The following is a 24,088-nucleotide window of genomic DNA, read 5'->3' on the forward strand; positions in this document are numbered from 1 at the left end:
AGAAATGCTGAGCCCTTTTATTAAACAAAACATGGTTAAGATAGATATGTTTAGAAGTTAAATGAATTTCTGAGGCTTATACATCTGTTTAGGGAGCCCAGGCACTGAGGTTCTCAAGATCTCAGACTTTTATCATATATTTCTGCAATTCCTTCAGCCATTGCTCAGTACTGTCTGCACAGTTTCGCTCGGCTTCTTTCACTGCTCCAAATGTTTATTTTATTTTCTGTTTGTGGCCACATTATCCTTGGTATGTTTTTGAAGGGTCCCATTGAATATTTTAAACAAGATATTGGACACATCTGTGAAGTATTACAAATAAAAAAAAAAAAACTACATAATATGTATTTGTAGTCCTAGAACAATGCTGTTAAAATCAGCCCATGATTTTTCTGATGATATCAGAAAGCTTGCAGGGATGCCTGGGTGGCTCAGTCAATTAAGCACCTGGCTCTTGATTTCAGTTCAGGTCATGGTCTCATGGTTCATGGGATTGACTCCTGTGTCTGGCTCTGTGCTGACAGTGCAAAGCCTGCTTAGGATTCTCTTTCTCTCCCTCTCTCTTTGTCCCTCCCCTGCCCCTCCCCCCCACATGTGCTGTCTCTGTCTCAAAATAAATAAATAAACATAAAAAAGGTACCTTGTATCAAGTCTTAACTGTGCATGAGGCAATCAGACAAAAAATAAAATACAAATAACCCAAAGAAAAAATAACTTTCTTGGTTGATTTTTGAAAAGCATGATACCTTGTTTTCATATCTATAACTGTATAAAGAATTGAATTAGCATTAAAATCAGTGACAAAACATTTTAATTCTTTCTATTCCATTATCATTCTAAAATAAGAAAATATGTCTATGTGTAATTTGATGACAGAAAGAATATTCAATAATTAGCAAGAACACTTAATGGTAAAATAAACATTAACTGTACAAAAGAAGAAATTAAAAATATTTATTACTATAGGTAATCCATGATTTTTATATTTTACATTTCAACTAATATAACATTTGCCAAAGCCAAATGTATGACATCTTTAATTATATAGGCATTTACATGCAGCACACATTGAAAATTAAATATTTCCCTAAAGTAGAGACATATATTTATTACCATAATCTTATTTTGAATAAGATAGAATTAAATGATTCAATGAGACTTGAAATAAGAACATGATCAATGGGGAACACTTTCTTTCTATGAGCCAATGTAGCAGATGCATGAGTCTCCAGGGCCTTTGACTCCTTGCTTTTTTACCTCCTCTCATTTCTAACGTTCATCCCAATCCTAAAAGTCTAAGCACGAAACCTAACTACAGCTGGGGGTAAACTTCCTCTGGGCGTCATTCAAACCACTGACTGCCACTATTTTAGTAGCAGGTTACTTATGTTAGCAGGTAAGAAGATGCTCCTAGTCTCAACCTGGAGCTATGTATGACCTGGTCATGTTTCTGTGACCACCAGAAATGTGCTCCACTTATTGGGTAAGCCCATGTTTATTTAGGAATGAGCCCACATGTGGATCCTATTCTCAGTTATCAATATGGGTTATGTTGAACTTGGAAATTCTATAGATGTGAATGTGTCTTCCCCAAAGTTCCCATTTCTGGTTTATAACTAGAGGTGACACAATGCTTATTCATGAACCAGTGTTAGTAACACAAGAGCAAATGATTGTCTTCTCCTATTGTAGAACCAGATCACTTCTACACTCTCTATGACTGAAAGAGAAAGAGTCTTCATCAGTATGGAAACTGTGTTCTGAATATATGGATATCTGAGCAATAAATTGTTTAATCTAGAAAAATAATCCAAAGTAGATATTGGGTCTAACCATTGACAATTTTGCAAAAGCTTAACTTTAATTCAACTTTACAGTCTCATAAAATATTATTACTTCTTTACTTCTTTTTAATTAAGTAATGTTTTTGTGATTATGAATGGAATGAAGTCAAATGGAAGGTTTTACAGAATAAATTGGCAGATACAGTATGTGTTGTTAGAATGTAAGTTTTGATTTACATTTTAAAAATCCATTGACATGGTGTGTTTTATTTTAAAAGATGTACCCACTTGTAAAAAGTAAATATTCTATATCTTAGAAACAGATTACAAATTTGCCATCAAAATAAACAAAATTAATTTTCTTTATAACCAAATGGCAACATCTGACTTTACATCCTGGAACTCAGCACAGGTGAATGAGCGTGATCGTCTTCTAAGATTTGTTGGTCTCTGAGGTCTTCCTTCTATCAAGTCTAAATAGATGTCAGATTTCAGAAAACGTGTGTAACTGTCTTGTTCCATAAGCTGATACACTCTGCTTTGTGCAGCATCAAAGCTGTGTAGGGTGGGTTGGGTGATGCTCTTAGTAATAACTTCTTTGGTGTGAAAATCAAGGTTAACCTGGATGATAATAATAACAAAAAAGCATGAATATAGTCAATCTACTTAAGTAAACACCTTTGAAAAACAAAGTGCAGGACTGATCCAGTGTTGGAGTGGGCATAATGTACTTGAATGTTTGGGTGATTTTCTTTGTTATGGGTCTAGGGAGCCAATGATTTACTCTGGGTTGGCATTTCATCAGGGTCTTCTCTTCCTACGCTCCTGGTCCTTCTCACTTCTGCTAATTTAAGATAATGAAACATGGTAAATATCATAAAGACCATCAGGGTAGCTCATTTTCAAAGTGGAAAGTAAGCTTCACAGAAATCAAATTATTTTGAGTGAGGGCAGTGAGTTTGGGGCATATCTAGGATTTCAATGTGGGGCTTTTTTTTTTTAAATCACCATGCTCTTTTCATTTTATTATGATGCTTTCTTACAAGCAAATGTGTGCTGAAAATGGAGATCTTATAAAGATATAAAATCTTTCAATGGTTTTATGAAACTACTACTGCTATATCTGATTCTGGTAGAGGTGTTTTCGGGTAAGGGTCCTTCCTTTTCCCTCATAGGTAACACCATAAAACTAGCTGTTTTTAAAAATCCATGTATAAGGTTGGCCATGGGAAAAACAGAATAATGCACTGAAACACAGAACCAACTGAAACATGCTGAAACGAGAAAAGCAATCATCATTCCATGTGAAATGATATCCACATAGATGATGCTACCTCATGGACAATAGTAATTTATAGTAAAACAGAACTCTTACCAGTGATAGACTACCAGTTCTACTCCTTTAGCGAAGAAACACTATTTTTTGAACACACAGAAATATAGAAACTCTATTTAAATTACTTTTGAGGGTAGTCAGGTAATATTGGCTAGTTTTATAGCTATTGTTTTAGTAGTTGTATCACACAGTTATCTCACATTGAGCTTGTGGTCAAAGAAAATCACAACTGTTTTTTTACTTGAACCATTGCCACATTAGGTTTCCCTCAACTATTTATTACGAAATTTTCTTTAGTCTATCTTAAAGTGGAGGAATAATTATTTTGGGGCAATCAAAACTTTGCATTGGTAGATGAGTTCACACTAAAATGGCACATTATAAAAACTTCTTAATTTCTCTTGCCTTCCTCACTTATAGAAATCATTAGTTTTGATGAGACATTGCTTATATTTAGGTTATTAATATGGATAAGTGAATGAATCTAAATGTTGCAAATAATTGCATTGACTCTTAGTCTAGAATAAAAATAACCCCAAGTAATGACTTCAATTATAATTTTATTTCCATGGCAAAGTCTTACAGTGAATTTTGTTTGTATGTAGGAATTTACATTAATACCCATTTTTACTTCAGTGAAATATTGACCTTTTGGTGGAATGTATGAGGATATCAATTTGATCAAGGCAGACTTTCTCAAAAAATTTTTCAAACAGTTTTAAATTTTTACGATCATCTACTATACCTCTTGTGGAGCATCATTCTGTATAAATTTCTCATATATTGCTTTTGCTTTAAGGATAATTTGTTGAGGGTCTTCGCTTTTTTTGAAATCTTCACAGGCTATCCAAAATTCAATGTTTTCCTCACTGAATTCAGTTTTAAGAAATCTGGTAAAAGTCTCTAGTCCATCTACCAAGAAAAGAAGTGATATATTTTAACTATAGAATATTAATGCTGAGAAATTATATTACATAATATTATTTTTTACTCCAAATATTTATTTAAATTCCAGTTAGTTAACATGCAGTGTCATATTGTTTCTGGTGTGCAATTTAGTTATTCATCACTTACATATAAGACTTAGTGCTCATCACAACAAGTGCCCTCCTTAATATCCATCACCTATGGAACCCATCCCCTGCCCAACTCCCCTCCAGTAATGTACTACTTGATATTAAAGTACAATTGCAAATGTTAACAGAATAACTACCTCTTCCCTCTAATGCAGTGAAGTAACACACATCTTGAAGAATATAATGAGGGACATCATGTAAATAAGCTGTAATCTTCACAATTATAAAAGGTAAGTATCATTCCTGTTGAAATGAGGCTGTATCACACTTAGATCTGAGTAAGAGTGACAAACCCCTATTCAGGACCTTGCTTGGGTTTCTTTCAGATCTCTCAGCGCCTCTCTCAGGGGTGTGGGCGTTATTCTACAGAGTCAAGAAACCATTCTATCTGGAGTTCATCCCCCCAATTCTAGACTATGCTTTTGTATACAGGACCCTGGAATTCCCTATCTAAAAGCTCTGTGTTACCAGGGTTTGCATGGTCTTCTTTCCCTAAATTCATCCACTAAAGGCACACTGACTCAATGGTATGTATATCCTTAGGACAGGACTTGGATCTTCAGGCTGGGGTGTCCAAAAAAATGTACAAAAAGAATTTTCACAGTGTGGAACCAAACCATGAGTGGAAAGAGAAGAGAGGCAGTCCATGTTGATAGAGTAGAACTGTAAAAAGTCTGAGAATTTTAAATTTAAACTTAATGGTTACACAGTATATTTGTCTAAATAGAAGGATGAAATATATACATTTTTGACAGTTTGTTAGCTTGATTTATAGCTCTTAAGCATTTAGACATTTAGTATGGAGGTCTCCATTTTTAGTTTTTTCCTGAGCTCCTTCAATGTTAGTCATTGGTATCAAGCCTTTTGGAAGATAACCCGGTTTCAAGTTCATATTCAGCCAGTTACTATGTGGTCCTGAGTGAAATACTTTTCTTTCATTGCCTCATTTTCTCAATATTTAAAATTAAGATAATGATGATACCTACCAGATAGGGCTGTTTAGAGAATTAAAAGCATTGATTTCAGGTGAAGATGGAGAAGGAGGACCCTAAGCTCATTTTGCTCCATAAATAGCAACCACATCAGTGTAAATAACCAAGAGAATGACCTCAGGACTGGCAGAACAGACACTCCACAGCTAAATGTAGAGAATGTAGAGAAGAGGACACATTGAAGTAGGTAGGAAGGAAAGAGACATAGTTAGGAGTCAAATGGATCCATACGATTGTAGGAGGAAGGGATGCTGAAGGCCCTGAAAGGGGAGAGAAATGGACCCTCATGTCAGGCACCCCAGGCTCAGCCATAATAGTATAACACACATAACACACATAGAAGACACCCCTAATGCTCCAGGTTCTGCTGAACAGGGAATATCGCACTATAGGGAACCACAAGACTTCTTCATAAGGCCATTACTTTCAAGAGCAGATATAGCTGACTTTCCTAACACATAGAAAGATATACATAGAGCTAGACAAAATGAGGAGACAGGGGCTATGTCCCAAATAAAAGAGCAGGACAAAATAGAAAAATAGACTTGGGGAACTCAGCAATACCATCAAGTATAATAACTTTTTCATTATACAGATCCCAGAAGAAAAAGAGAGAGAAAAGGGGGAAGAAATTTTATTTAAAGAAATAATAGCTGAAAAATTGCCAGTCTGGGGAAGAAAACAGAAACCCAGATCCAGGAAGCACAGAGAGACTCAACAAAATCAACCCAAGGAGGTCCACACCAAGACACATAGAAATTAAAATGGGAAGAAGTAGAGATAAAAAGAGAATTTTAGAAGCATCAAAAAAAAAAAAAAAAAAAAAAAAAAAGGAAAACAGTTACATACAAGGGAAACCCTAAAAGTCTATCAGTTGATTTTTCAGCAGAAACTTTGGAGGTCAGAATACAGTGACATGATATATTCAAAGTGCTAAAAGAAAAGAAACAAAAACAAAACCTGCAACCAAGAATACTCCATGCAGGAAGGCTAGCATTAGAATAGAAGAATAGATAAAGAGATTACCAAACAAACAAAATTTAAAGGAATTCATGACCACTAAACCATCCCTAAAAGAAATGCTAAAAGGAACTCTATGAAAGGAAAGGAAAACCATAAGTAGAAGTAAGAAAAGTAGAAAGCACGAAAACAGTAAAAGTAAGTATATCTATAAAAAATAAGTCAAGGGATTAAGAAAATAAAAGGATGTAAATTATGACACAAAATACAAGTATATCACTAAAGTAAGTCAGCAAACCATGAGAGAAGTAAACAAGAGAGGAGAGAATTAAAAGTGTTAAAACATGCAAAGTGCTTAAATCAGTGACTGGCACATAGTATGTATACTGTATGGGTTTCAGTGCTGGTGGTGATGATAATGGTCTTGATGACTATTATTTATTTAAAGTTCAGTCAGGTTAAGTTTTCATAGCTAGAATGTGGCAGGCTTAGAATTCCTCTCTAACACAAACTGACTTTAAAACTAGTGCTCATTAAACTTTTTATGATATTCTACTTTTTAAAAAATTTTTTTAGATTATATATTTGTTTATTTTGAGAAAGAATGCTCTGCACTGTCAGCAGAGAGCCTGATGTGGGGCTTGAACCACAAACTGTGAGATCATGAACTGAGCTGAAATTAAGAGTTGGATGCTTAACTGACTGAGCCATCCAGGTGTCCCTGATAGTCTACATTTTTTTGGCCTATATACATTTTAAAAAATTAAACTTCTTTATTTTGACAAAATTATAAATTCACATGTTGTTGTAGGAGAACAGAGGTCCCATGTACTCTTTACCCAGTTTTCACCAAGGTAACATCTTCCAAAACTATACAGTTGTTGTTGAACAATGCAAGGGTTAGGGGTGCCATGCAATCGAAAATCCACTTGTAAGTTTTAACTTCTCAAAAACTATCCTGCTAATAGTTTACTGTTGACCAGAAGCCTTACAGCTAATATAACCTGTTGATTAACACACATTTTGTATGTATGTGTATCACATACTGTATTCTTACAATAAAGTACGCTAGAGAAAAGAAACTATTATTAAGAAAATCATAAGGAAGAGAAAAAATGCATTTATAGTATTGCACTGTGTTCATTGAAAAAATCCAAGAGTAAGTACACCTGTGCATTTCAAACCCATGTTGTTCAAGGGTCAAGTGTAATACAGTAAGTATCACAAGTAAGATAATAATATGCCACCATTTGTTTAACTATTTGCCCATTGAAAAACATAAAGAGGCTGGTTTTCTTAAACGTATTTTACTTATTAGAGTTATTTTACCCATGGATTATTATAACAACCTTCTAATTAGTGACCCTGGCTCCAGGATTCCCTTATTTCTTCCCACAACCTCTTAGTTTATTATCCACAGTCTGGTCAGTATTATCTTGCTAGTATAGACCTTATCATGTTTCTTCACTGTTTAAAATTTTCCAGGTGCCCTTCATCTCTTTCCACTCTCTTTTTCACATTTTAAGATCCAAGAACTTAGAACATTGTGCTACAGTTGCTTGCTTGCTTTTATATCTCATGCTACTTTTTAAGATTCATGAGATGAAGACCCTTGTCTAATTTGCCACCAAATGTCCAACATGAAGAAACCATTCAATAATTACTTACTGAAATAAATGATCTACAAATAATTAAATACATGAGAAAAAATTTCATTAAAAATAAAAAAGTTTTGGAAAATGTTTTGTGTTCTTCATAAAACATCAATTCTATAATAATTAGGAAAGAAATTGTTAAAGCCAGTACGTATAAAAAGGCAGTAAACAAAGAAACAAAACAAAAAATCTTGTCATATTATAAATATGGATACATAAGGTATTAAATTAATAATATATTCATTTAAAAGTCAAAACTTATCTTAGCCTATTGTTATTAAATATTTAATTAATGTTCTAATTTCAAGCTTCTCAGGCAGAATTTTTATTATAATTTTACTTGTTTGAGCAAACAGAAAGGGAGAGAAATGGCAACTGATGCGTTTTATTTCTGAATCTCTATTAGTAAGTTGGAGGTTGGCCTCGTGAGTTTTGCCAATGTGAGCCTTCTACTGAGAATTGGGTCCATGGTGTGTTAACAAGATGACAACATCAATATTCACAACCTTCAAGGTTAGAGTTTGTGGTAAATGCCATCCTATGTAATTTCAGACAAGCTGAAATATTTTCCTGGGGGTACATTGCTCCCTTTTGGATATCACTGTGGGCTATTCAAGCATATTCCTAATTCTATTTTGTATTCCTAACTTTGGTCAACTATCTTATTAAGTAAGTTTGTTTTCATCCCAAATTCTCCAGTGAGCAACACATTAATTTATTTAAAACATATTTATTGGGGCGCCTGGGTGGCTCAGTCGGTTAAGTGGCCGACTTCAGTTCAGGTCATGATCTCGCGGTCTGTGAGTTTGAGCCCCATGGCGGGCTCTGTGCTGACAGTTCAGAGCCTGGAGACTGTTTCAGATTCTGTGTCTCCCTCTCTCTGATCCTCCCCCTTCATGCTCTGTCTCTCTCTGTCTCAAAAATAAATAAACATTAAAAAATTTTTTTAAATAAATAAAAAAATAAAACATTTATTGAGTGCTAATTATATCACAGACACTGTTCTCAATACTGAAGAATCCAGCTAAACAAAGTAGACAAAGTTCTTGATTTAATCTACAGAGCCCCATGTTAATAAGAAGACATATTTACTATTAAACTATAAATAAGAGGGCCATGACAGAGTAGCAGGAACCCAATTTGCCTTCTGACCATACATAACCATAAAACTTGACCCAGTATCAAGGCAGGAGTTGTCAAGCATAATACAACTGGTAATAGGAACTGGAAACAGTGTGAGAAAAGAAACATATGAAGTGAGCCCTTTCTGTCTCTCTTTCTCTCTGTGTTCCTCTCCCACCCTCTCTCTCTCTTTCTCTCTCTCAAAATAAATAAATGAAATAAAAAAAAAAAGAAACTGACCATGAAGTATCCAAAATATTGGAAGTAGCATGCAAGGACAGTAAAAAAGCTATTATTAATTTGTTGAAGAACATAATAATTAAGGCATAATGAGTAAATAAATGCAAAAAACTCAGCATAGAAACTGAAACTACAGAATCAAATGGAAATTCTAGATCTGAATCTTAAAAATATCTGGGGTCAAAAGTTATTGAATGGGCATGACAACAAATTAAAGAAGAAAGGGCAAGTAAACTAGAACAGAGTTGAATAGAAATTATTTAATCTAAGGAAAAGGAAAGGAGGAAAAGAATAATGACCACACAAAATTATGGGACAACCAGGAAATAAGATGTAATCTATAGATTCCATTTATATCAATGATGACATTACATTTAAATGGACTAAACATTCTGATTAAGAGTCAGAGATGGTCAGATTTTATTAAAAATTAAAACGACTATATATTGGCTATGAGACTCATGCTAAAAATAAAATACCAGGAAGGTAGTATAAAAAGATGAAAATGATTCACAAGGTGTTTTGCATAAGAAATCTGTATAAAAACAATTTGATATGGCTCTCTCTCAGTAGAGAGGGAGGGGAGAAGAAAACAAAACAAAACAAAACAAAACAAAACAAAACAAACCCAAAAACACAATTTGATGTGGCCTGACACAGTGACTTCAAAAGAGCGTCTTTCCATTTCGTAATTGTAAAGTAGTATATAACAATTCTTCATATACATGATCTTAATTGTAGACCTTTAATATATGAAGAGCTTTAATAAATGAAGCAAAGTGGAAGAACTGAAAGAAGTAAAAAAATTATAATATAATTGTAGATTTTAATTATATTCATGTATAAATTTATAGAACATGTAGACAGAATATTGATAAAGTAATGTAAAACATTATCAACCAAATTGACCTAATTGCTAATTATAAAACACTTATAAAATTCAAGAGAACAAGAAAAGATTATCCAAGACAGACCACATGCTAGATAGGGTATAAAATAAATCTAAACAAACTTCAAAAGACTGATACCTTACAGAGTATGTCCTTTGCCCACAAGGGTTTTAATAAAAAATTATAACTAGTAACATAGCTATAAAAGTCTCCATATATTTGAAAATAAAATACACACATAAATTCATAGGTCAATATAGAATTACATGAGAAATTATGATATATTTACAATTGTATTATAATGAAAATATGGCACATCAAAATTTGTGGGGTAGAGTTTAAACAATATTTAGAGGAAAATTCATTACATGTAAAGTTGTACTAATAAAAAAAGGGTATGAAAATCAAGATTTAAGTTTCTACTTTAAGAAGCTTGAAAATAAGAACAATTTAAAACCACAGTAAGTAGAGAGGAAAAATAATTAAAAACTGAGCAGAAATCTATATGAAGGAAAAAAAAAACAGAGAAAATTAACAAAAGCCAAAAGTTGGTTCCTTGAAAACGTTAATAAAATAGAACCCCTAGTAAGCCTGCTTCATAGTAGGAAGCAAATCAGGGATATTACCACATATCTGGCATATAGTAAAAAGACTGTAAATATTATGAATGACTTCACACCAATAAATGTAACTTAAATAAAATGAGAAAATCATTAAAAAAAGAAAACCTACCCAAAATGACACCGAGGAAGTAAAAAATCTGATTGCCCTAATCCAATTAATAAACAGATTTTATAATAAAAATATTCTCTCTTCTCCCTAAAAAATTTTGGGCCCAGATTTGGTGAATTTTATCAAACCTTTAAGAAAAAGTGTTCTAGTGGTACTTGGGTGGCTCAGGTGGTTGAGCGTCTGACTCTATTTTGGCTCTGGTAGTGATCCCAAGGTCATGGGATGGAGCCCTGAGTCAGGCTCTGAGCTAAGAGTGGAGCCTGCTTACGATTCTATCTCTCTCTGTCTCTCTCTCTGCTCCAACCTGTGCTCACATGTGTGTACTCTCTCTCTCTTTCTCTCTCTCTCTCTCCCTAAAAAAAGAGAGAAAGTATTCTAAAACAGTGGAGGGATGAATACTTTCCCCCTCATTTTAAGAAGCTAGGATAACTCTCATACCAAAACTTGCCTCCTCCAAAATAAATAAAATAAATATTAAGAAAGAAAGCAAAAAGAAAATTACAGACCTAGATCCCTCATGATCACAGATGCAAAGAATCTGAAAAAATATTAAAGACTTAAATTTAGCAATATATTAAAAGAAGCAAGCATTCTAGCATTATGGTGAAAAAATACTGTGAAATAAAGTGATAGCTTTTTTTCCCCCTTGATTCATTTTCACCTACATTAATTTCTTATACTCACTTCTGTCTAGCACTATTCCTTATGGTCAGTGATGGTGTCTAATATAAAAAGTTCTGAGGCACCTGGGTGGCTCAGTTGGATAAGCAGGTCACGATATCATGGTCTGTGGATTTGAGCCACACGTTGGGGTCTGGGCTGGCAGCTCGGAGCCTGGAGCCTGCTTCAGATTCTGTGTCTCTCTCTCACAGCCCCTCCCCCACTGGCACTCTGTGTGTGTCTCTCTCTCTCAAAATTAAATAAATATTAAAAATTTTTTTTAATTAAGAAAAAAGTTCCATATTGAGTGAAGCAAGAAGAATGAATCTATTGGTAGAATGAAGGCAATTAAGAGATCTGGCATTTGTGACATGTTTAGAGGTTCTGAGGGCTAAGTGCTGCTTATATGCACTACCACATTTAGCCATTTAACTTTTACAACAGTTGCTTGGGATATGTCTTATATTCATTTTCATAGATGAGGAAACTGAGTTTCAGATAAGTTCAATTTCCCCAGATCTCATTTTCAAACAACAAAACAAAACAAATTGTAGAAGTGTATCTGTCTCAGGAAGGTAACACTTCCTATGGTAGGCAGAGCAACAGCCCTCCACAGATGTCCATGCCCTAATCCACAAAACCTGTGAATGCATTACCTTACCTGGAAAAAGTGAGTGTGGTTAAGGACCATGAGATGGGGAGAGTATCCTGGATTACCCAGATGAATAATCAAGTCCAATCTAAGCACATAAATCCTTAAAAGCAGAAAAAGGCAGAAGAGTGGGTCAGAGAGATACAATACAAGAAGGACTGTTAATGACTTTGAAAATGAAAGAAGATGATCATGAGCCAAAAAATGTGGTGGCTTCTAGAAGGTGGGAATGGCCATCAGTTTAGAGCCAGCAAGAGAATGGAGACTTTGGTCCAAAACTACAAATAACTGAATTCTGCTAAAACGCTGAATAGCAGGAAAGGGTTTCTCCCCTAGACCCTCCAGAAGGGACAGCAGCCTATTCACACCTTGACTTTTTTTTTCAATGAGACCCATACCATACTTCTGACCTACAGAGTTATAAGAGAGATTTGTGTTGTTTGAAGCCACTAAAGTTATAGTAATTTGTTACAGTAGCAATGGGAAACTAATACAATCCTCAAATGATGCTTTACATTTCACCATTTATTTCTCCTATATATAGAACTTGTCCTCTTTTTATTTTTTAAATTTTTTTTTTCAACGTTTATTTATTTTTGGGACAGAGAGAGACAGAGCATGAACGGGCGAGGAGCAGAGAGAGAGGGAGACACAGAATCGGAAACAGGCTCCAGGCTCTGAGCCATCAGCCCAGAGCCCGACGCGGGGCTCGAACTCACGGACCGCGAGATCGTGACCTGGCTGAAGTCGGACGCTTAACCAACTGCGTCACCCAGGCGCCCCGAACTTGTCCTCTTTGTCATGAAGCATCATTTTTTTTTAATGTTGTAAGCAATTAAAACATATATTTGAGATACAGGAACAGAAAATGACATGACAACCTACAAGTATTTCCAAAATATTGACTATGGCATCACTCCAACCACAACCATGACAAAAGAATCATGTCTCTACCCACTGCTCCTGCCGCTGGCGTTTTTACTGAGATAAAGAGGGAGATTCTGCCATTTTTCTTTCTCAGTAAATTAACACTGAGCAGATGTTGATGGTTAACTGTTCGTGGAAAAACTAGGAAGACAAGCAAAGATTGGGCTTACAAGATTTGAGAAGCTATCAGTTAAGACTGACAAGCAACTCAGAACTTGTCTACAGTCACTAGATGCTGGTAAGATAATTCCTGGTTAAACAGAACTTTCTTAAAAAGCTCTTAGTGCTAAGCAGTTCCTGAGTGAGTCAACAAATTCTTATCACTGAGAATAGCAAGAATGATCAATATAGGTGATATTTAACCACTTTCCTAATTTCTTTAGCTCACTTTGTGTTTCATTTTCAAGATTTATTTCTCATGTTGAGCAGTGTGCTTTTCTCAGAAGGTGCAAGGGAAATATGAATGGGTAATGATTCTCTGAAGCATTTTGATACACAGAAGCTTTTCCTCAAATACCTAAAATGTATATGTTTTAGACTAAAAATAAAATTCCTGCTGTCATGGGGCGCCTGGGTGGCTCAGTATGTTAAGCCGCCGACTTTGGCTCAGGTCATGATCTCACGGTCCGTGAGTTCGAGCCCCAAGTCGGGCTCTGTGCTGACAGCTCAGAGCCTGGAGCCTGTTTCAGATTCTGTGTCTCCCTCTCTCTGACCCTCCCCCGTTCATGCTCTGTCTCTCCCTATCTCAAAAATAAATAAAACGTTAAAAAAAATCCTGCTATCTTACAATGAGACAATAATCTGTTCCAGGTTAAACCTAGTTTAGAAAGAGGAAATAAATTATAAGCTTTATTGGGCTTGTGAATAAAGTTACATTGACCCAAGTGAAGGAAAAAACTTTTCAGATTTCAGTTTATTCTATCCACATGACATGCATAAGCATGATTGATCAATTTTTAAATGCCAAATTATTCCTAAAGTGATTTAATAAATGTCATAATTTTGGGAGAATATGATCATTACTTTTCCTATTAATAGATCTCAATTTTTGCACTAACATCCAAAAGGGATCATCCATATGCCAGGCAACTGAAATTGCTACATATTAAAAATAACTTTCTTCATCTATTTATGAAACACCTAGTATGAGCCCGAGAACTGTATTATATACTGAAAATGCAATAATATTAATTATAATGGAAGTTTTGAGTGTTTGCTAAGGTCTTGGCACATTGCTATATGACTTTTATTAGTGTGGCTCCATTTAATTTTCATGTCAACCTTGTGGAGTAAGTCCTTTTATACCCATTTTTATAAATAAAGAAGTTGAGATTCAAAGAGTTAAGTTGCCCTAAATTTATAGCTGGTAAACTATAGAGCAGACGTCTGAACTGTAGTGTATTTTGTTCAAAGTTATAAACTGCCATAAAACAACAAAATCCCTAGTGTTGAGTAATATGAAGGTTAATGGACAAGGCACACACTTCTATACCAAGGACTAAGGAAGGATATTTGTGGGGTGATTTATTCTATTTGGAGCAGCCCAGGAAAATCAGCTTGTATGGAATTCAAATTGAAGACTTCAGAAAATAGCACAAATGTTTCTTAAAATACAGTCCTTTAGTAATTCATAAAATATGAGTGTTGACTATATGTCTGCCATTGTGCTCTGAAATATCATGCAAAAGGCCTTTGTTACCATGATTGGTCTTGAGTTTGATATGGACACTCAGAGTGAAGTCCAACTCTGAATAGGAGAAGTGCAATGTGCTAAAAAGTGCTGATAAGTGGGAAAATCAAAGTGAATGGATTTTGTTGGCATATATGAATACAATAAAGAAGAAGAAATACTGATTCAAGAAATGAGTTAATAATGAATGAGGGGTGGCTGGGTGGCTCAGTCGCTTGGACCTCTGACTTCATCTCAGGTCATGATCTCACAATCGTGAATTCGAGCCCTGCGTGGGGCTCTGTGCTGACAGCTCAGAGCCTGGAGCCTGCTTTGGATTCTGTGTCTCCCTCTCTCTCTGCACCTCTCCAGCTCATACTGTTTCTCTTTCTCTCAAAAATAAATAAACATTAAAAAATAAAAAAAAAATGAATGAGAAGTAGTTCATTTTAAAAGTTCAAGTAAATTACTTTTTAAAAAGTAATATGCTTAACTAACTAGCATTTAAATAAAAACTTAAAAAAAAACTTAAAAAAAAAACAGTAAAAAGCAATGTTGTGAAAGATTATCCCAGCACATGAGTGACTTCCTGTTTCTCTTACTCTGGGCAGCTGCATTGTCAGGTCATCATGGAACCACTGCTCACACGGACGGAGTAACTGACCAAACAGTCCTTTAGGAGGCAGCAGTGGTGAATGCAGCTGCCATAAGTGCCTGATGGAACCTATTGGGATTAGAATTCACACTGGAAGAAGCTGGCTCAATGTGTCATACAAATATGAAACACTTGTGATTGCATGTTTCTAAATTGAAACGCTGGCATCTGTTGGAGTATTTTTCTGATGCCAAGAAACCAAATGAAACAAAAAGTCAAGAAACTCTGAAGTTGGAAGCTCAAGTACAGTATTACTAGGTTGCATTGTTTCCCCTTTAATACTGGGCTTTATAGCTCTTGACCCTACACAGAATGTTGTGGTTACTTTTGCAATAATGATTTACTTATGTAACCCATTCCTAGTTTTAACTGGATTTTACTTATTTTTATTCTTAAACGATTAAGAAATTGAGTGTTTAGCTTGATTCAGCTTGACTCAGAAATTTAACTTTGCAGAACACTGGAATCCCTTATCGTGCAGAAAATCAGTAACCGAAAATCGGGAAGGGCAAGTTGAAAAGCCACAAGGTAGAAAGTGTAAGGAGAAGTACTCATTTCCTTCCCCAAAAGTGAAGTACTCATTTCCTTGCAGCCTTTACTCAGTCAGTAATAAGTATTTTCCACAGTATAATTAGTTTATACTTTTAAATCAAGGGGGTGCAATGACCTATATATTCTATTTCTCTCATCTATTATGAATTATTCCCAGAATTAAGTTTATTTGAACCACAATTCAGGGTGCAAAAAGTCAAGCAAATACTCATTAATGAAAAGGTCAAAAATATCGGAATTATTTGTAATGACTGGAAAAAAGGGTGCACAGGAAAATATACAGTTATGTAGTGGAAAGATTTTCTTATTGATAGAGACTCCCCGCAGGAAATAACATCCTCTTTCACATCCTCAATTATTAATTATGTGAGATGGCTAGAAAAATCTCTATTTATGATCGATTACTCTTCCACATTCCAGGTGTATGCTTATAAAACCCTGCAAAACTTCTGATGTAGTTTACCAGGAACTAAATAAGTTCAAACTCTGACCTGTTATCTTCTCACAAATCTTGTTCTTCCACCTCTTTTTCTCATCTTTAAAAGGCACTGTCATCTTCCTATTTAATGTGGAATAAAATCTAGGGAACTTTGGCTTATCCTTTTTCTTCGTCTCATATCTCTTCACCATCTCACTTTACAACACACATACACATTCAATCAATCACCAAGTTCATCCATTTTCTTTCCAAAATAGCACTTACTGTGAGGTTAGCTTTTATATTTGTAACAACCTTGTGGGTAGTCCATATTACATGTATAGAATTCTACTTTTCTGTCCATCAGAGTTTTCTGACAAACTCTTCCAAAATTTGTCCCCAACTTGATTTTCCAATATGTTTTTTTAGTACTCTGCCTCAGTGAAAGATAACTGGTTGCTTTTCCAAGTTACAACAAAATCTCCAGCACTTTTCCTGCCTTTTTTTTCAGCTCAGGAATTATTTTTTCTTCTGCCTGTTGAAACCTTGTACCCATTTATCCAATGTCTTTAAAAATTTTTTGAAAGGCTACATGATACATTGCAAGTTATATAACATTTATAAAATTAGCTAAGAATTTTCAAACATATATTGATCAACATCATGATTTTATTTTCAAAGATGTCTTACATGGAACATACCTATATACATACAAACACATACATATATATGTAAGTATAATATATATATGTATATATATAACTTTATTGGTATTAATTGGTTTGCTAAGTTCATATTAATAGCATTTACTTTTATAAAGTCAATCAGTGAATGAGGAGACTGATAACTAAATATGAAATTGGTGATTATGAATTAGATATCATCTGACATTGGTTTTTGATTTATTCATAAATTTTATTTCTGTTAAATAGCATTTGGAAATTATTGATTTTTGGAGGGCCACCTGGGTGGCTCAGTCATTTGGGTGTCCAACTTTGGCTTATGTCATGATCTCACCATTCATGAGTTCGAGCCCCACATCAAGGCTCTGTGCTGACAGCTCAGAGCCTGAAGCCTGCTTTGGATTCTGTGTCTTCCTCTCTCTCTGTCCCTCCCTTGCTGTGTTCTGTCTCTCTCTCTCTCTTTCTCTCTCAAAAATAAATAAACATTAAAAACATTAAAAAAAATTACTGATTTTTATAAATGTATAGTTAAATTATAGACTTTTATGATTCATTTCACAATTCCAGACAAATTTGTCAATAAACGGGGATGGTGGAAAAAATGTATCCTAATATCTGTATAGAAACAAATGAGGAATATTTTATTTTAGAATAGATTTTAATTTACAGAAAAGTTATGAAGATAGTGCAGTTTCCTTATATCCCACAACCAGTTCCCTCTTATTATTAACATCTTACATTTGTAAGGTACATATATGATAATAAACAAATACTGAAACTTTTTACTAACTAAAGTCCATACTTTGTTTAGATTTACTTGTATTTTATCTTCTGTTTTTTTAAAAGAGTAAAACTACATTTGAAGAATGAAATTTGGATAAAATAGTGGAATTATTAAATACTCCATGAATTCTGTCGCTTCCATGGAAGATATAGTAAAAATCATGCTTTTTCTGTTTTAGTCTTATCTGTCTATTGTGTGTCACTCTAAGCCATGCTTCCTTTTTCAAATTATGTTTCTCAACAAAGAATTACTTTCTTTTTAATTCCCTAAGTTAAACTGGTTAATGCCCCACGCCTATGATGACTCTCCACTTGGGTGTTCTCTTTTCTTGTCCAGCTGGTGAATTTTGATTAATCCCCTAAAATCTAGCGTAAGAACCATCTACTCTGTGGCTCCATTTCTAAAGATAGTAATAATCAGCATACAGTGCTTTAAATATCAGCCATTTTTGTCAAACTAAATACTCAAATTTCCATTGTATTTTGATTTTACATTTTGTTATGTATCACTACATTTCCTATTTGCCTAAATTTAATACAATCTCTATTTCCTTTATATAGACATGACATATAGAATTTGAGAAACTTACTCATTTAACCAAAGGGGAATTACATAAAATTTGATAGAGTAAGATCTTTCTTTAAGTGTGTGCATATGTGTGTGTGTGGGGGGGGAGGGTACTAATGAGTAAGATCTTTCCTTTTTTTTTGGTCTGGAGTCAAGTCAGTAGAATTGAGCTGAATTTAACCATTGTAACCAAAAAGACCTTTTTAGCTGATTATTTTAAGCTTTATTATTTAATATTATGATAAGCTTTGCAATTAAAAATAATTGGATTTTGAGGGATTGATTAAACGAACACTAGTAACATAATTTTTTTGTGAATGCCATATAATTTAATTAGCACTTTGATCATGAACAATGATAATAATGTCCAAGTGGGTCAGTGCTGACTTTTGTTATCATGTTGAACTCTCTTGATTCAAATTGCTATTTCACAGCTCTTTAATATTTCCACCAGCAGAGAAAAGAGAGACAGCAGCAGATTCAATTTTTTCCATTCAGGTTTGACTACTTGCAAAGCAAAATGATTACAGAATGCCAGGGGAGAATTTTCTGTAGGACTAATTAGCCTTGCTAAATCTTTCTTCTCTCTGAGTCATGAGAATATGATGAAATTATTATGTACCAATTTATTAAGTTCAATAAATAAATACAGCTTATATATTTCTTTTAATTGAAATTTAACCCTGTTGGGAATGAACTGGAAAATAGAAAAAGATTATTAAATTCATTGTTGATAATTCTAATTTTTTCATAATAGCAGTAATAATTCACATTTATGGAGTGTCAGTTACTGGTTTCGTATTCATCATCTCATTTAATCCTGAGAGAAACCCATTCCTATTGGAGTTAAAGACTGTTATCTCCATTTACAGTTGAAGAAGCTGAAAGTCAGAGACATTAGGAAGCTTAACTAAGATTACGCAATCATTATGTAGCTGAAGAGAACCAGAACTCAAATGTCAAAGGAAACGTGGGCTAACATTTTCTTCGCAACAAATTTGGTTATATTATTTAAGAACTTAATATTTATCAGGTGATGGACTGGGCTGAGCCTCCACAGATGAAATGCTTCCTTGTAATAAACTATCAAATTCCAGAAAGAAAGAAAAAGAAAGAAAGAAAGAGAAAGAAAGAATTCCATTCCTTTTTTCTCTTGCTGTGACTGGTGAAGAGAATAAAGGGGGATGTGTTCAAATGTTGGAAATACTAAGAAATAAGAAAAGAAAGAAATTTGGGGAGCATAATTAATGATGGAGGAAAGTTTTATATAGATTGTTGTAATTTGTCTTAAGAACTGACAAATTCCTGAACCAAGACAGTGGAGTTAGTGAGAACAAGACAGATTTGACATATATTGAGCAAGAATTGGAATAATAGTTAAAAAATGATTGGATATGGGGGATGAAGAAAAGTGAGCAGTTGAGGAAAGATGTTTAAATTACTCTTCTCCAAAATATGGACTGATACAGTATTAAGGTGAAATAAGGAGAAAGGAGTAAGAAGTTACTTTTTTTTTTTTTTAGCATCAACTTCTTTCTTATGTCATTTTCATTGATTACATTCTTGCTTAAATGTAAGCCTTGGTTTTTCTACCTATATTTTTCTTTCTCTCAGTCCATATTACAATTCAGAAGTAGAATGTATTTTCATTGGAAGAGGGAAAGTATTCAGGGATGGTGTACAGAAATAGAATTGTTGTGTCAGTAAATTCAGGGAAGCATTAACAGAACACCAAGACCTTACAGAGATGGACAACTAGGAAGGAGAAAAATACAGAAAATGAAGACAGACAAGAAAAGTTGGTGTTTCGTCAAACAGAGCACAGTACTTGAGGCTAAATTACAAGTAGTGCACTCTTAGCTGTCCTAGCAACAGAAACCTCTTTTTCCAACAGAAACCTTAGAATGTGAACTCCACTAGCAATACTATAAACAGTAGAGTGACAGTACAGTAGTTTAGCTAGCCTCATCTTGGAATGGTCTGGGCAAGAGCAAGGAGGGTTTGTGTTTTAGACAAAGAATGAGGTGAGGAACCAGGGAAATTTTGAGATACAAGTAAAGGTGGTGCACTTGAGGAAGTGTGTAATGGTAAAGTGTTTCTGAAACAACTCTGCTTGGTTGCCGAAAATGATCAACCCTGTGGTTCACAGACCCATCGTTTACTCAGTTAAACTTATCAATTTTGCTTCGTGAAAGGAATCATGGACTCAATAAAGACAAAAAATGCTCACACCCCTGCTGCTTTATGTAAGTTGACACTAAAGAGTAACAATCTAGGCAGCCTATCTTCTGACTCATGCTTTATCATAGTGTTGAATAGTCAAACAAGGACTCAATATTTGTCCTCACCTTCCATGTCACCTACAAAACTCATCATAAGAGATTATTGATACAAAGAGTGAAATATTTACAAAATTTAGAAAAATAAGTATTTTCATGAGGGTTTCCTGAATTTCCAATAAAAGAATTTCTTTACATTTTGGATCACTTAAAAATAAAAGTAACATAGGATAATCAAGTATTTAAAAAAAACAAGGATTGGGAAACCTGGGTGGCTCAGTTGGTTAAGCAACTGATGTTGGTTCAGGTCATGATCTTGAAGCGTGGGACTCTGTGCTGACAGCTTGGCGAACTGAGCCTGCTTCGGATCCTGTGTCTCTGTCTCTCTGCCCCTCCCCGACTCATGCTCTGTCTCTCTCTCTCTCTCAAAATAAATAAACATTAAAAAAATTTTTAATAAAAAAAAAAAAAGGATCTTAGGGTCCCTGGGTGGCTCAGTCAGTTAAGCGTCTGACCCTTGATCTCAACTCAGGTCGCAATCTTATGGTTTGTGAGTTCCAGCCCTGCATCAGGCTATGCACTGTCAGTGCAGAGCCTGCTTGGGATTCTCTCTTCCTCTCTCTTTCTGTCCCTCACCTGCTCTCTCTCTCTCACACACACAAAATAAATAATAAATAAATATTAAAAATAAAAAAATCCAAGGACCTCATTAAAAAAATCAATAAATGAAAAATTTGAAACTGTTAATCATGACACAAAGAGGTAATATTTCAACCACAATAAGTATTTCTCAGCAAAATTAGAATATTGAAGAAATACTTTCCATTTGTTGACTATTCTTTTAGTTATTTCTCTTGATCAGAAACTCAGATTGCCATCAATTACCAATCAGACTACATTTTTATTGCAGCCTGTTTTGTATAGTTACATGCATATGTTGTGCAGTTTTCCATTAAGATGTAAAGCATTTGGGGAAAATACCACTAACCTTTATGGGAAAGCAGTTTGTCAAATGATTCACCCCATATCACTGCTTCTTCAGGGGAGACTCTGTTCAAGAAACAAAATGTTTATAATGGAGTATGCAGAAAGTCTGTTTATGGATCTGCTCTAACATATGCTATTACACTGCTCTTTTCAGTCATATTTCATGGGGTTTCTTCTTTTATTATTATTCAATGAAAGTTGTTTTTACATTGGAAACTTCAAAATCATTGGTCAAGTTTAACATATAATAAAATAACATTCATTATTTTCTCATGAGTGTACAAATCATTTTATTTAAAATTAATCATGTGTTAGGTTAAGAACAAAGGAAAAGAAATCAGGTCACTTATCTTTTTTATTTTTTTAAGAAAACAATTTATTCATTTCTGCATATCCAGTTTAATTCAACAATTAGAAGAACATAAACTGACGGTGTCTTTTAGTCAAACTTTTTAACTGCAATTTCCTTGAAGCTCTTACCACAATATGCAGCAATTTAAAAAAAAAAAAAAAAACAGATACAGGAAGTTTGGCTAATGAAGTTCTAAAGGGATAAGAAATATATTTAAAAAGCTGCAATACAACAAGTATTTTAGAGTTATAATTTACAGAGTATAATATATTTGTTTTGGATCTTTTATTGGTCATATTTCATTTTTGGAAGAATCTGTATTATACTAGTAGATAAGGCTATTTCATTTTCTGTTTGAATTGAAGAAATGGCCTAAAGTGACAAAACATCCCTTTTTGTGCTTTCTTTCTTTTATACCTAGAGGAATTTTTTTTTCAAACTACTAAAGGAAGAGATGAATAGCTCTCCTCTATGACAATATTACATTGTGAAAACTCTTAAATTAATGAGTATTTCATCAGTTAATAAGGAGTAAAATATATCATTTAAAATTGACAGGTATATAATTTTAAAAGAGCACCTTTAAATTTTTATAAGGTTATTTAATTTGAGCTATTAAAATAGTTTAGTTTTATGGAATATTCCTAGTTTTTTTGAAATGAGATCTCTAACCTTCCTTATATTACGGTGTAATTTCCAATAAAATGCAAATCCCTAATTTCCTCTTTCTTAAACCTTTAATGTTAGAATCAGCAAAATCTCCCCTGAAATAATTAAAAGTTATTCACCTTGTTTCTTTGGCCAAGTTCCCAGATCTGCTGGAGGGGGGTTCTTCATGAAACTCAAGTTTCTGCACAAGAAGACTTAGCCTATTTCTTTTTTCCTTAGCTCTGAAATGAAAACGCATCAGCTTCAGGACTATTTGGATGACAATTAAAATCTTTCTTTCTGACTGTCGAACAAATTTGGAATTGGTAATCACCTGAACATCTCTTCTCATCCACCACCCACTCTCCACACACTCAAAATGGTTTTCCTAATGAATTTCATTCAATTTGTGGAGGAATTAGGAGAGCATATGTGAAATATATTTGTTTTTTCCCACAGTGACTAGGAAGTATTTGAGGCTATATTTTAATTAAGATTGTTATTACTTCTTTTGTGTGGTTAAAATTGTTGCATTAAAAAAAATAAAAACACTTTAGATTTGACAGTTGTTTACGCCTAACAAAGAGACCTTTTTCCTCCAGTTTTAACAGTACAGTCAATATATTTTCAACCAGATATTTTAAAAACAACTGCTAACAAATATTCAACATCAATCATGTTTTTAGAAGTATAAAACTGATTTTACCTGATTTTGGCTTCTTTGCTGGTTTCTTCTTTTCCTAAACCATGTATTAACTTGAAAAAAGCTTTTTCCTTTGGTTCACACATATTTAATTGAGAAAAGAAAACCAAAGATGTTTCCATCTTCTTTCTCTAAAAGGAAGAGATGTCTAGTTTATTACATCTTTCACTTGTTAATGGTATTTCACAGTTATACATGGTACAATAAAAAGTTATCTCAACTCTGTCAGCACTGCCAAAGAAAACCCCCAAAAAAAACAATAACAAAAAAAGAGTCCAGAGCTGTGTGTCTGCCTCTACAAAAAAGTAGAACTGAGGAACTAAAGTGCAATTTGGTTCTGAGTTGTTTAGGGAAATGATACTACAAATTTGCAAAATGACTCTTGGTCCCTAAGATAAAGACTAGTATTACCACAGTGGCACTTCTCTTTCTAGTTTGTGCAACCAGAATGATGCTTTAATCGGCCCAAATGACACTGTCATTTCCCACAGGAACTTTTTAAAACATCTTTAAATGTGTATAGTGTGTATTCAAATATGGGGTGGTGAAGTACTACATCAAACATTAGGAGATATTTTCCCTTGTTCTTAATTTTTTTTTTGCATATTTTAATTACAAGGAGTTAAGTAAATTTCATTTACTTGACATAATGCTATGTAATGTAAATTACCTTTGATTAACATATTGTATCAAAATAAGAATATAGATCATGGAGTTTTATAGTTGAAAGAGACAGTAGAAAGCATTTAATTCAATAATTTTTAA

At 34.0% G+C, this 24,088-nt stretch overlaps 1 protein-coding gene across 1 annotated transcript; it reads right to left on the minus strand.

Annotated features, from left to right (window-relative positions):
- Nucleotides 1-701: 701 nt before the first annotated feature.
- RGS18 (regulator of G protein signaling 18) lies at nt 702-23,643 on the minus strand. The gene is made up of 5 exons (XM_040453612.1): nt 23,327-23,643; nt 22,761-22,862; nt 21,622-21,683; nt 3,866-4,032; nt 702-2,405 (listed from the first exon to the last, which is right to left on the minus strand). Exons 1-5 carry the CDS (start codon nt 23,443-23,445, stop codon nt 2,148-2,150), a joined length of 708 nt encoding a protein of 235 aa, XP_040309546.1. The 5' UTR covers nt 23,446-23,643; the 3' UTR covers nt 702-2,147.
- Nucleotides 23,644-24,088: the final 445 nt, after the last annotated feature.

The sequence above is a fragment of the Herpailurus yagouaroundi genome, unplaced genomic scaffold (assembly GCF_014898765.1).
Source record: "Herpailurus yagouaroundi ecotype Mexico unplaced genomic scaffold, PumYag 209, whole genome shotgun sequence".
NCBI lineage: Eukaryota > Metazoa > Chordata > Mammalia > Carnivora > Felidae > Herpailurus > Herpailurus yagouaroundi.